Source organism: Gobius niger (genome assembly GCF_951799975.1).
Source record: "Gobius niger genome assembly, chromosome: 4".
In the NCBI taxonomy this organism is placed as follows: Eukaryota; Metazoa; Chordata; class Actinopteri; order Gobiiformes; family Gobiidae; genus Gobius; species Gobius niger.
The window spans coordinates 8588498-8601039 of record NC_136855.1 but is presented as its reverse complement, the minus strand read 5'-3'; the positions used below and the strand labels follow the sequence as shown (position 1 = coordinate 8601039).

General features: G+C 42.2%; 1 protein-coding gene across 1 annotated transcript; it reads right to left on the bottom strand.

The window, feature by feature from the left end:
* Positions 1-548: 548 nt before the first annotated feature.
* On the bottom strand, positions 549-8888 carry lctla (lactase-like a; the record flags this gene model as incomplete). Its single annotated transcript, XM_079555217.1, has 13 exons — positions 549-844; positions 2107-2170; positions 2293-2492; positions 2576-2702; positions 3195-3469; positions 5221-5382; positions 5578-5632; positions 5727-5822; positions 6196-6324; positions 6425-6534; positions 7497-7584; positions 8479-8639; positions 8777-8888. The coding sequence occupies 13 exons, from the start codon at positions 8886-8888 to the stop codon at positions 729-731; spliced, it is 1695 nt and encodes a 564-aa protein (XP_079411343.1). The 3' UTR covers positions 549-728.
* Positions 8889-12542: the final 3654 nt, after the last annotated feature.

Genomic DNA, 12542 nt, shown 5'->3' with positions numbered 1-12542 from the left:
ACAATACTTCCGGGTCTGACAGGAAGCGTGAGACGTCCTTTCAAAATAAGACGCCACATTGATTTTTCTTCGATTATGACACATTTAAACGCAATGTTGAAGCACGCAGTTTATTGTGTTTCATCAGGTGCTTTGAAAATATTGGCATGTCTTTAAAAAAAAAGTATATATACAAAATAGAACCACGTGCAGCTTTGACTTTGAAGGGCTCGTACACGCGCAAACTGACTCGCTTTGTGACCTGTTCATACAACATTTAAAAGTTGATTTTTATTCAGTTTAAAGCTCAAAATCAAGGTGCAGTCGGTTGTTTTTGTTTCCATACAGCTTTATTTTTATTTTTTTTAATTTTTTATTACAAGTTCAGCTCAAGTAAGTCAACAAATCGTGTTAATCGTGAAAGCTACGTCACAAATAAATTAGCCTGCCTGATGTTGTAGCACTATATAAATCATGTAAACTTTATAACAACATCACATTTAATGACAAAATGGTCTGGTGAGTTCAACTATGATAACACTGCTCCTTTGATACTTAAGTAGAAAGAAAAACTATGCAAGTCTTGCCCAGTTTTAACCTGGTTCATTTATTACTGGTTTGTGTTCTCGTTTACAGAGCCTATTTAGCACTGGTTTGGTCCTCAATTTGACCTGGTATAGTCCTGTTTAACCATTAGACCCTATTGTAAACCTTTCTGACTGGTTAAATTCATCGCCTCTGTTGTTTTTTCAGAATCGTCTCCGCAGCAGGAACATGAGGAAGACTGCGCTGAGGAGGATGCAGAGGGTGCACACGGTGGGAACGACGATCTCTGTCACCAGCTCCATGTGTCCAATCAGAGGATCTGAAACACAGAGAAAATACGGCGCACGGGTGAATACTTTATCTCTTCAAAAAAATCACAATATCAAGTTCGTTCAGACAGCATTGCCCAAGCATATTACACTATTGTGGCTTGATTGACCTTGGGCTGCGCAGTTTGAAGCATGAAATACTGTGCTCTGCATTTCCAGATGTTGAAATATCACCTTTTTAAAAGTTTTTTCGGCTCCTAAGAAAGAACAAATATGTTGGAGGTGGGAATGTATCCAACCATCCTGATCCTGATACAATGTAAGTAAGGAAGAATCTTTATTTGTAGAGCGTTTTTCACCGACCAGGGTCCAACTTCAACGAAGGTTCTTGAGTGATCTTCCGTGCTCTGTAGTTGAAGTATTTAACGTTTTTCTTTAGATCAAATTTTGACCTCTCTGTCTTCAAAGGAGTGGTTGGTGGCTTCGAGATGGAGGTGAACAGCCACTGAGGGCTACATGTGCTTTCCCTGCGGTGTTGATAAAGCCTCTTCTGTAACTGTTGTTTGGTTTCTGCTCTTTGCATTCCCCTTCTTTGCAACGAGTATAAAAATCCACATTGCTTCGTTTGTGGCGCAGGGTTTTGTCTTGAGGATGAACTGTCCCAGTGTGTTCACTTGTTGGGATTCTGTTTTGTGTTAAGATTCTCTGAAGTTTCTCTGAGACTCCAGCTACATACGGCAAGGAGACTCCCTTCCTTCTGGGCTCAGTAGTCTGTCTGATCTGTTCTTTGGGCCTTATTGCCCTTTGTGCTTTAATGAAACCCAGTGTGGATTGCCACAGCCTGAGAGGGCTCTCTGGACATGTTTCTCCTTTGGTCTTTCCCTCTGCACTGGTAGGCACCTGTTTACTTCTGTGTTGGAGCATCCTAGTGACCCCTGGTTAGTGCTGGAGCGGATGGTTGGAATGGTTTATGATGGAGTCACCATTGCTGGCACAACTTGAATTTTCTCAGGATTTCTTCTGTAAAAATGTTTGAGATTGAATACACAGGGAGAGGACTTGAAGTGGAACGACAGCCCAATAAGAGTTTTGTGTCCAAAAGAATCATTGCAATCCCTTTCCGAATTAGCAAACACGGCACTGCCCCACATATTCCATTTGGCCAGTGTAGTAAAGGAGTGACACCCCAAATAATGACATGTGCTACTTAGATACAAAAAGTGTATTTTTTACTTTAAAAATGGTAAATATTGAAATGAGAATCGTCTGTGCCAATTTAGTCTCTTTGCACATCTGTGGGAAATGCACAAACCTGCAGCCAGTAGTTGGTTACTGGATGAACATGTTTCTCTGGATTTCCTCTTCCAACTCTCCACCTGAAAAATCATCTCTGCATTAATAAAACTGCCTTTCAAGACAATATTTGTAAGACATTACAATTAGACAATTAAATAGATGATTATTATTAGCCTTCTGTCCCGTTTTTAGATTCATGTACCTCTCGCTGGTTGGGGAATCCGTTGGAGCTGATGATGCGCTTGTAGTACTGCACGGAGGCTTTGGGATACCGCGGTTTGCTTTTGCTACTGAAGTCGACGTAGTACAGTCCGAAGCGCTCAGAGAAACCCTCGTCCCACTCGAAGTTATCCAGGAGAGACCAGGCCGTGTACCCCTTCACGTTCACCCCATCCTTGACCGCTGGGGACAATTAAGTTAGCAAATTATTCTACATTATACTACTATATTCATTGTTTATGTCCATATGTAAGTAAACATCTTACCTTTGAGCATCTCGTTGATGTAGTCCTTGTAGTACTGAATCCTCCAGTCGTCACACAGATCAGTGCACATCACTTTCTCTGACACTCCATTCTCTGTTACATAGATCATGGGGTTTCCATACTGCGTCTACAAGACACCAACTACAACCATGAGGTCCTTTCTCTGGCTCTTCTTTTTTGGAAATACTAGGATTTTCACATCATTTCATGTTTTGTTTCTCATAATTTATGTCACCCACTGAATCATAAATCAGACTTTTTTTACGCTCAAACATTTGCTCAGTACTCACAGTACTCAAGTAGCATTTTCCACAGGTGCTTTTTACTCTTATTTGAATAATTATTTTGGTCTTTTTTTTTTTTTTTACTTCTACTTGAGTAAAACTATTTGAAAGTAAAGCTACTCTACCCACCTCTGCTCCTATTACATCAGAATTTTATGTTAAATTTCTTGTAATTCATTGAAATATCATCATACTATCAGTAAAAAGAGATTCATTCTTTGTTGTTTGTGCATAACAAATACTAATGCAGAGCCTCGGTACAGAAAAGACTAGAAAAAGCTCAAAACACATTATTATTACATGGTTAAAAGATGTCCCGTTCTCTCATATGATACCTTGATGAAGTTGAGCATGCGTCTGAACCCCCAGGGCACGGAGTAGAGCCACTCAGAGCCAGGGTCGGGCCACAGTGGGTCCACGAGCTCAGCCAGGTCCCTGTCGCTATAGTAGCTGTCCCCCAGAGCCGACGGCTGGTTCTTCTGCGTGACGTAGCGCGTGGTGAAGTGGCCCAGACCCAGGAAGTCGCAGGTGCCTTTGACGTAGCTCTTCTCCTGAGGGGAGAACACAGGCAGGCGCGACAGCCCCAGGCCCTGCTGACCACTCTTACGGCCTGAGAACAGAATATCAACTTAAGATACAGTATGTCAGCTCTTACAGCAACATTTGGAGACAATGGAGGGTTTTTTTTGTTTCGGGACGCAGCCATTGTTTCGCACTTGAAAAGGATGAAGCATAAATGCTGAATGAAGTACATTTGTGCTGGGAAGCCCAACAACTTTACAATGCGAGACGTATCCCAATACAGTTCACGATATGTATCTTGATTCAAGTGTGCAAGATATATTCTGAATTTTAAGAAAAAAGGATCTTATAGGAAACCCCATGGATAGTGAAAGAACAAGGACCGTGACGTCGCCCGGTATGGCGCAGCCGGGGCCCCACCCTGGAGCCAGGCCTGGGGTTGGGACTTGAATGTGAGTGCCTGGTAGTTGGGCCTTTGCCCACGGGCCCGGCCGTGCTCACCCCAAAAGAACGACGTGTGCCCGCCCTCCTGTGGACCCACCACCCGCAGAGGGATCCGTAGGGGTCGGGTGCAGGACTGGGTGGCGAGCGAAGGCAGGTGCCTCGGCGACCCGGTCCGGTACCCAGTACACATGTTCAGGACATGGATCACCTCGCGGGGGGGAGCCTGAGCTTGTGCGGGAGGTTGAGAGGTACCGGCTAGATATAGTCGGGCTCACCTCCACACACAGCTTGGGTTCTGGATCCCAACTCCTGGAGAGAGGCTTCACTTCTCTGGAGTTGCCCATAGAGAGAGGAAAGAAAGCTCCTCTGACAAGGCTCCAGTAGTGGATGAGGGTCGTCTTGAGTACCATAGAACAGCTGGAGGAGGTGTGCGTGGATAGGGAAGTCTGGGCATCTCTGCTTAGGTGCCCTAAATCGAGTTATTTGTCCAGTTTAAGCCTTTTCTTTGGAGTAGTTAGCGGGCATGTTGTGATACAAGACCAAAGTGAGACAAACTTATTTGCGTTTCACATTCATTCAACTTATTTGCGTTCATTGTCACGTACTCCGTAACGATATGTATACCGATACAATACATTGAGCATATCCCTAAAGTACATGGGGCAGCGTGATGTAAAGGAGGAAAAGACTCAAGAGAGGATGAGGCTGTGAATGGAAAGCAGAGCGTTCAGTGCTGCTAGCGTTAAACCACACCTCAGTCCGCCTCGTTTCTCTAGCCACTGGCCACAGTCACATGTCGCAGCTGTTGTGCTTATGCAAGATAGCGGTCTTGTTGGATCAACGCTGTTCTTGCACCAAGTGGAAGATCAGGCCCATAAAGTCAACATTAGTCCATTAAATGCCACATGCCACAGTTTTTACATACTGAGATATGTTCTTACCTGAGCTTAGACGAGTTGATGCGTAACTGTCTGGTCTTTGTGCGTGCACTCAGTCACGCAAATAGACCAAAGATGTTGTTAGCATTTAGCCTCTCCCAGCGTATTCCTATAGCTCCAAACTGGGGTGAAGTTAGAAGGCACAAAGACCAGACAGTTACGCATCAACTCGTCTAAGCTAAGGTAAAAACATATCTCAGTATGTAAAAACGGTCGCCTATTCCTTTAAAGGCAAAATAGCTATCTTTGGGGGGAGGTAGCGAGTACATTTCAAACTAATTGTGGTCCAAACTAATTGCTGGCATACTTCGAGCATTACATTTTTGGGCACATTTCACAACTTTCCAAACTAAATTTAAAAACAACTTTGACAGAAAAAACAGCATCAGGACCTTTAAAACACCAGCCATCAAACCTCTACTGTGTCCGTGCCTCTGAAGTGATGTCGGAAACCTACCGATGTACTCCTTCATGACCTGGGGATAGTCTCCGTAGAACACGGGAGAAGCAAACCAGCCCAGGGAGAACTGCATGTATCTGTCGGCCGCCTCGATGTCCCGCTGGTTAGAGCTGTCCACGGGCTCCCCCCAGTCTGCAGTCAGGGAGATGCCCACGAGGCCTGCGCGTGCCAGGACACACATGCGAAGGATGGGTTTGTAGCATTGTCATTTTGAAACATCCATGAGCATTGACAACTAGAGACAGCTAGGACTCGCTAAAACAAAGTGATTTTTCTGCAGTTATAGGCTAAATACTTGCAGTCCAGTTACTGCCATTTCGATTCTATTACAATAAATCTTGCAGCTCTCCGTACCTTTCTGCTTGGTTCTCCATTGGGTGTCGTAGGTGTGCCAGACTTTAGCATGGGCCTGTTTCAAACAAAAAAAACGCCAAAAGTTTAATTTTATACTTCAATTCCAATTACATTTCAACACTGAAAACACATGAGTGATCAACCCTGACCTTAATAATGTTGTGCGCTGCCTTGTAAGCCCCCATTCCCCTCAGCTTCAGCCCAGGAGCGTGTTCGCCAGTTTCATATCCTTCCACTGCAATGGACTAAAACACCAGACAAACAAACATCATTAGATTATGAATAAAGTTCTTTTTTATTTATTTACTTAATTAATTGTATATAAAGGCAAGTGTATTTATACCGAGCACTTCACATACAAGGGATCTCAGTGAAAACAATTGCATTTTCATGGTCCTACATGTGGGAGTTAAAAAAAAAGTGCTCAATTTGTATTTAAATGCACTCTTGAAATAAATGCATTTGTCTCTGATTTCGGGAACCAATTCCAAGAAATCTGTCTATTATCTTTAAACTTATGTCTAGGTGACTTTCTGCAGTTTGTGGGCATGTCAATATTAAAGTCACATTGAATTAAATATGACCCTGAAGCCCGAAATACCTTCTTGTCAGACTCACCCACGGATTGTTGAACGTGATCCAGTATTTGACTTTGTGCCCAAATTTCTCAAAACACAGATTGGCGAAGTCGTTGAAGTAGTTGATCATGCTGCCGTTCTGCCACCCGCCGTATCGCTCCTGGAGCAACTAATGAGAGAACAATACATCCATTTTAATAAAGCAATCAAAAAAACGACTGCTGTGGGAAGGTAAAAGTTTGAGCTACAGTGGAGAAGGTAGAAATGACCTGCGGCAGATCCCAGTGGTACAGAGTGACTATAGGAGTGATCTTATTCTCCACCAACATGTTGATCAAGTCGTCGTAATATTTCAGTCCTTTTTCGTTGATCTGTTCGTCTGTAAACACACACACAATAGCATTCTGATTTGTATAATCAGTGTTTCCAAGAAGTGTTTTATATGTCGCTGGATGAATCGGGACAAAATGAAGGCCTTGAATATCATTAAAAAAGCATAACATTTGGCATTAAACTGGCATTAAATCGAAAATACTCGGAAAATAATGACCTTGCTGGACTAGTTTTCACTGCACAATTTGTGGAAAAATCCAAAAATGACAGAAAAATCTGCTGCATATTTGGCTGAAATTTAGCAAATTTTTTTGCTTTTGAATCTTGAAATGCCCCCTCATTCCTCTGTTCGATGACATGTTTGCAAATCTTAAAGAGGGGGTATTATGCTTTTTTCAATCACATAGCACCAGTCTATATCACACTACAATGATGACCAAACCTTCTGTTGGTCTGTAGATGCAGTAAATTAGAATAACCTTGTATAAAATTGCTCTCTCAAAATGGCTGTAGTGAATGTCTTGAAATAGGCCCCTGTCTCTTCAAGAACCTCTGACCCTTTACGACACGCCCCCTCCACACGCTGTCTGTGGCATCAGTGGGGAGGGGGTTCTGCTGAGGAGCAGTGGTTGGTTACTCGGCTGGTGACGAAAGCTCGGAGGCGTCTCCAGGAGGTGGGGGCGTTCCTAGGAGGACTCAGGCAAACCTATCCCTAAAATGGCCGCCATCAGAGTTTTTACAGATTACTCAAAAATACGTGAATGTGCCAAGGCAACACTTCAGGCATGTTTTTAATGAGGGAATGACACAATAACATGATGTAAAGCTTGAAAAAGTCGATTTTGCATTATACCCCCCCTTTAAGAAATGAAACATGTTTTTTGGGGGCTTTAAAATGGCATTAAAAAGCGTTAAATTTGACTTCCTGTCTTCCTTTGTGCTGATAATTTTAGGTTATTTGACGATGGCCGTTATGTTTTCGATTGTGTACAAAACAAGGGCGTTTACTTTTGAGTCCGTTTGGTAGAATCCTCGGCCAGGAGATGGAGAAACGATAGTGATTCAGCTTCATGTCCTTCATCAAACCAACGTCATCCTGGAAACAGAAGGAAAGTGGTCATCGGGTCTTGGGATTATTTACGGTATGAACGAACAAGCTTTTTTTGTTAACGAATGCCTTGAGTGGCTTTAGTTTATTTTCTCTGCACATTATTTCATTCTAAAGCTACTGAACTGATACTAAACTGTATTGTTTTTCTTTGTTTAACTAATGCAATTGTGCTCACTGGGCTGTAACAGTTTTAGTACTGGTGTTTGGTCTAGTGTCCGTTTTCTGCCTGTGCCTTCATTTTGTTGTATTATTTTATACAATGACTAAACTAAATAGCCGTGAGTTTAAATGTTTTACACATTTTATAGATTGCACATGAGTGGGCGTGCAATGTAATGTAACCTAACCTCTTAACCCCCGCCTGAACCGAGCAGTTGGACTTCATTCAAATCTAAAATCTTCTCAAAAAAGCGTCAAGAGCTACAAAAATGTGACGAGAGGAGATAATGCAGCAATAAAAGCAAAAGAGGGACAAAAAACAGATACAAAAAAACATCTTAAATCAGTTTTGCCCAAATTTTACTCAGCTTTGTTTAGTTTGACCATTTTTGTGATGTTTATAGTTTCACTTCCTTATTGGACACTAACAGGAAGTGACATAGATAGATGCAAACTATTTTAAACTGTTGTCATGCCAATTATGTGATGTGAAATGAGTGAAACTGCTCTGGAACTTTACCTTTATCTATTTCACTTTTTGCCCAACATTTCTTCATAATAATTATTACTTACAAATAAGTCATATTTTCAAAAGCATTAAAACCTTTCATATGCTACTTTAAAGGCCCTATACCTGATTTTTCTTTTATTACAAACAATTATATTTTGTGTACCGTTCCGTCCCTTTGTTGAGTTCAGCAACTTATCAGTCCCAGTTACCTTAAACTTGTAGTAGCCCTCGCAGGAGGAGTCCCCGGTGTGGTTGGAGAGGATCTTGCCCTTCTTGTGAGCGAAGGCGTCCCAGATGCTCATGCCTTTCCCGTCGATGTTCCAGGCTCCTTCGGTCTGATAGGCCGAGCTGCCCGCGCCCCACGAGAAACCTGAAGACAAGGTACAAGTTCAACAGAGCTCAGGATTGGGCCGTAGGAACCTCTCAGGAGTCCTGCTGAGTGCTGGTTTACAAATGCCTTCCTTCCTGAACTTGTCTCATTGGATTTTGAATTGTCCTTGCGCTCACCGGTGGGGAAGGTGCCGTAGTAGAAGGAGGTCCTCTGGTTCTTGGTCCAGTCGAAGTCTTCACTGGCCGACACCAGCAGCACCAGGGCCGCCACGTGGTACCACCTCCGCATGCTGCTGTCTGCTGCTCAGTCACACCTGCACCCGAAACTGGATTTATACATTTATACATGAGCTCACAAGACTTCTCTGTAGCACATTTAACAGCCAAGTACTCCTCGTTATTTCCAAGAGCTCTGCACATTTCGGGCTGCTCTTTATGAGAGAAAATACCCCGATATTTGATGAATATTAATGATGCCATTTAATTTAGCCAAAGATCATGAACATTCATCATTTTCAATCAAAATGTGTTGAAACAATAGACATAAAGACATAAGTAAAACTAAATCAGGACTAAAACTAAATTATAACTTAAGTTAAGCTTTCTCTCTTTTAAATTATCATTATCATTTAGCTTCTTGTGATGAATATTGTATAATATTTGTCATAACAAGACTGTACTTCAGTCTTAGCTATAATGATATTTGGCCAATTTATTGTACAGCTACAATTTATTTTTCAATGTGTTTTTGTCACCTATACAGGTCATAAACCCAACTAAGAGAGATGTTGTTATTGAGAAATCGACCATTCATAAAGTCACTTTTGATAAACTTTCCACAATTCCACACAAAGCAAGAACAAAACAAGAGGCCGGCTAAAAATACCACTACAATAGACTGGGCTGGTGACGATTTAGCACCAAGCGCCACTTCATGAATATTTGACCTTGGAAGCGGTGTTGAAAAAGTTACTTTAAAATATATTCTGTATTTGTAGTTAAAGTTTAACAAATGTAATATGTTTATATTACATATGACTGTTTCAAAAATGTAACTGAGTTACACTACTTTGAGTTATTTCTGAGTTACTTTTGGCAAGATATAAACTAAAAATAGAAATAACACAAAAGTGCAGTCAAAGATTTCCTTCGCTATCCCTCTCTTGTGTTTTGTTTTGACGACATTAGCTTTACTGCAGATCATTTACACCAGTGTTCAACTTGATTTGGTGCTGCATTTCATCTGGAGGGAGTTTGCCATTTTTTCATTCATTTAAATGCATTTGTAACTTGAGTTACTGGAATTGTAATGACAAATATATTACTGTATTATGTGTAAGTGATATGGTATATTCCTTAGTTACTGAAAAAAGTAATATATTTTCATAACTCGTTACTTTTGTAATACATTACCCCAACGCTGCTTGCAAGTAGGGCTGCACATGGAATATCTATGTCGCAAGAAGCCACATTATAACGTAAAAAGTCCTCACATTTTTGCAAACTCAGCCAAAATCTAAAAAATGCTCTGAACTTATGACTGTGCAAACGTTCAGTTTTAGTTCCATTTTATTCTTGTTTTTGAGTTATTGGCAATATTGGACACCTGTGTCGAATACCACAAGTTTTTTCAATATTGTGCTGCCCTACTTTCAAGCACCTTCAACCATGGACAGAGATCGAATCAAGACAAAAAGTGTGTCGAAACAGTCGATCCTAACAAGACTAAATAATGTCTGAACTGGTTGTAACAAGAGAATAGTAATGAGAACCGCTGATTCAGACCCAGTACTTACTTGTTAGTACTCTCCATTTTGCATGAAACTTCAAAAGCTATTGTAATTTTCATTTCACCCAGCTGTACGAAACGGTCACGCAAAACGCAATCAGTGAGAGGAAATAGGCCAACTTGTCCAGCGCGGTCAGTATGAAGGACATCACAAATCCTCCAAAATCAAATCAATCAAACTAAAAGAAAAATAACCTAATTTATTCTCACGTCTAGCCCTTAAACTGCCTTTGCCAAAGTCTGCCGTCTCCGTCTAGCCACCGGCCGCGTTTGTAAAGCACTTACTTATCTAACCTGCGGTGCATTTGTGTCCGAGAAACGTGCAGGAAAAGTCCCCAAACTTCTGGAGCCTCTCGGCGTGAGGTTCAAGTTCAAAGCGGGAGAAAGATCCAGGACTAAAGCCACTGTTCACTGACGTCTGTGTTACTCTATGGGAGTCTATGGGGGTCTACGGGGGCCTATTGGTTTGTGTGGGAGGGGGGTCTATTGGAGGGCAGTGGGCTGTGAGCGTAATGTGCTGGTGCAGACAGATCTTTTGACAGGGACGCGTCATGTGATCGAGGCCTATACATTAGAAAAGCCATGATAACTACTGCGGCCAATTGTCATTGCTTTAATGCTGTAAATGTGATCATAATGAGAAAGGAAAACTACATTGGTATAAGATATGTTGATTGAATGTTTTTTTAGTCGTCATTTGTAAAGTTTTTTATTCATACTATGACCTGGTGACACTCACGACAAAAAGTGTCCTTTACCTGAATTTAACAAACTGTTCTGATCTGATGTTACAGCAGTTGGTCAGGTCAAGGTTCAGCAACACTCTTTTGCCAAAAAAGGAGGTCAGCTGACGACCTGAGCATCCTGACTGACCAGGTTGTTCCATCAATGATGGCACAGGCATATTCCAAGATGACAATGACAGTGTTCATCAGGCTCACATTGTCAAAGAGTGGATGGGACAGTGAATGTTAATGAAAATGTAAACACACCTCGCCAGATTGTTGCCATGGGCTGATTTCCATCCCCCACTCGCACTCTCAAACACTCTCACAACCTGGCCTATTGTACTTGTTTTTAGTGGTAGGGAAAACTGGAGCACCACCGCGGGCAGAAAATGTAAACTCCTCACAGAAAGGATCCTGTCCAGATTTTAACCCCATTGAGAATGTCTGGGATGTGCTGGATAAGGCGTTGCACAGTGGCAGTACAAGATCTTTGTTGAAGTCTCTTTTGACATTTCAGAAGCTCATTGAAACAACACCATCGCGAATGTGTGCTGAAATCAAAGCTCAACCAAATGTTAGAGCATCTAACTGTCTTATATGTTGGTCAGGCAGTGTGTCTTGCTGTGTCTGTGGGAGTCCCCGCCGCGGGGTTGAGAGCCACTGTTATATTGGTATGGGAAAACAAAGCACATGGAAGAACCCTACACGCAGCGTGAGCATGTAAACTCCACACAGAAACGGTGCACAAATCAAATCTGGGACCTTCCTTCAAACCGCTATTCCACGCCGCCCAAGTAAACAAAATAATTGTACCTCATTTTATGTGTGCCAAATGTATCTGCTTCTTCCCACTGTCACGGGTTAAATGAATGGCATATACACAGCCTTAGAATGGCTTTCAAAATGTGTATGACCCTCAAAGGCAGCTGAGAAGCCATTGAAGTATTGGTTTTGGGTCAATATCATACAGAAACACTCACCTTTGTAACAGGTCCACAAGTCCACCAATACAATGTTATGAAAGCTAAGTAAAAGGTATTTTCTTCTTTCTATATAATGTTTGTTGTGTGTTTACTGTCCACGTTTGTCCCTCAGTGCTCAGGGTCATGACCTGTGCCGTGAATACAGTTAGAGCGACTCTCATGTCCTTATTGTCCCCAGGCATTGTGTTAAAACGCTGAGCAGGCCGAACCGACGCCACAGGCCCCTCTGTCACTACTACCACTGCTCTCATGTACTTTCTACTTCAAATATCCCCCGTGGACTCGCATGTTTGTGCACCGCTTGCATTTAAAACCTGTGTGTACGGTGTCTTTAACATATGAATGGTGAGCCGGGTCCAGAACACATGTGAGTTTTCCAGCACAGGCCGTCCGCTGCCCCTCGCCGCAGTATTTAAGGGCCCTTTGAGTGGCTTAGCAGAGCT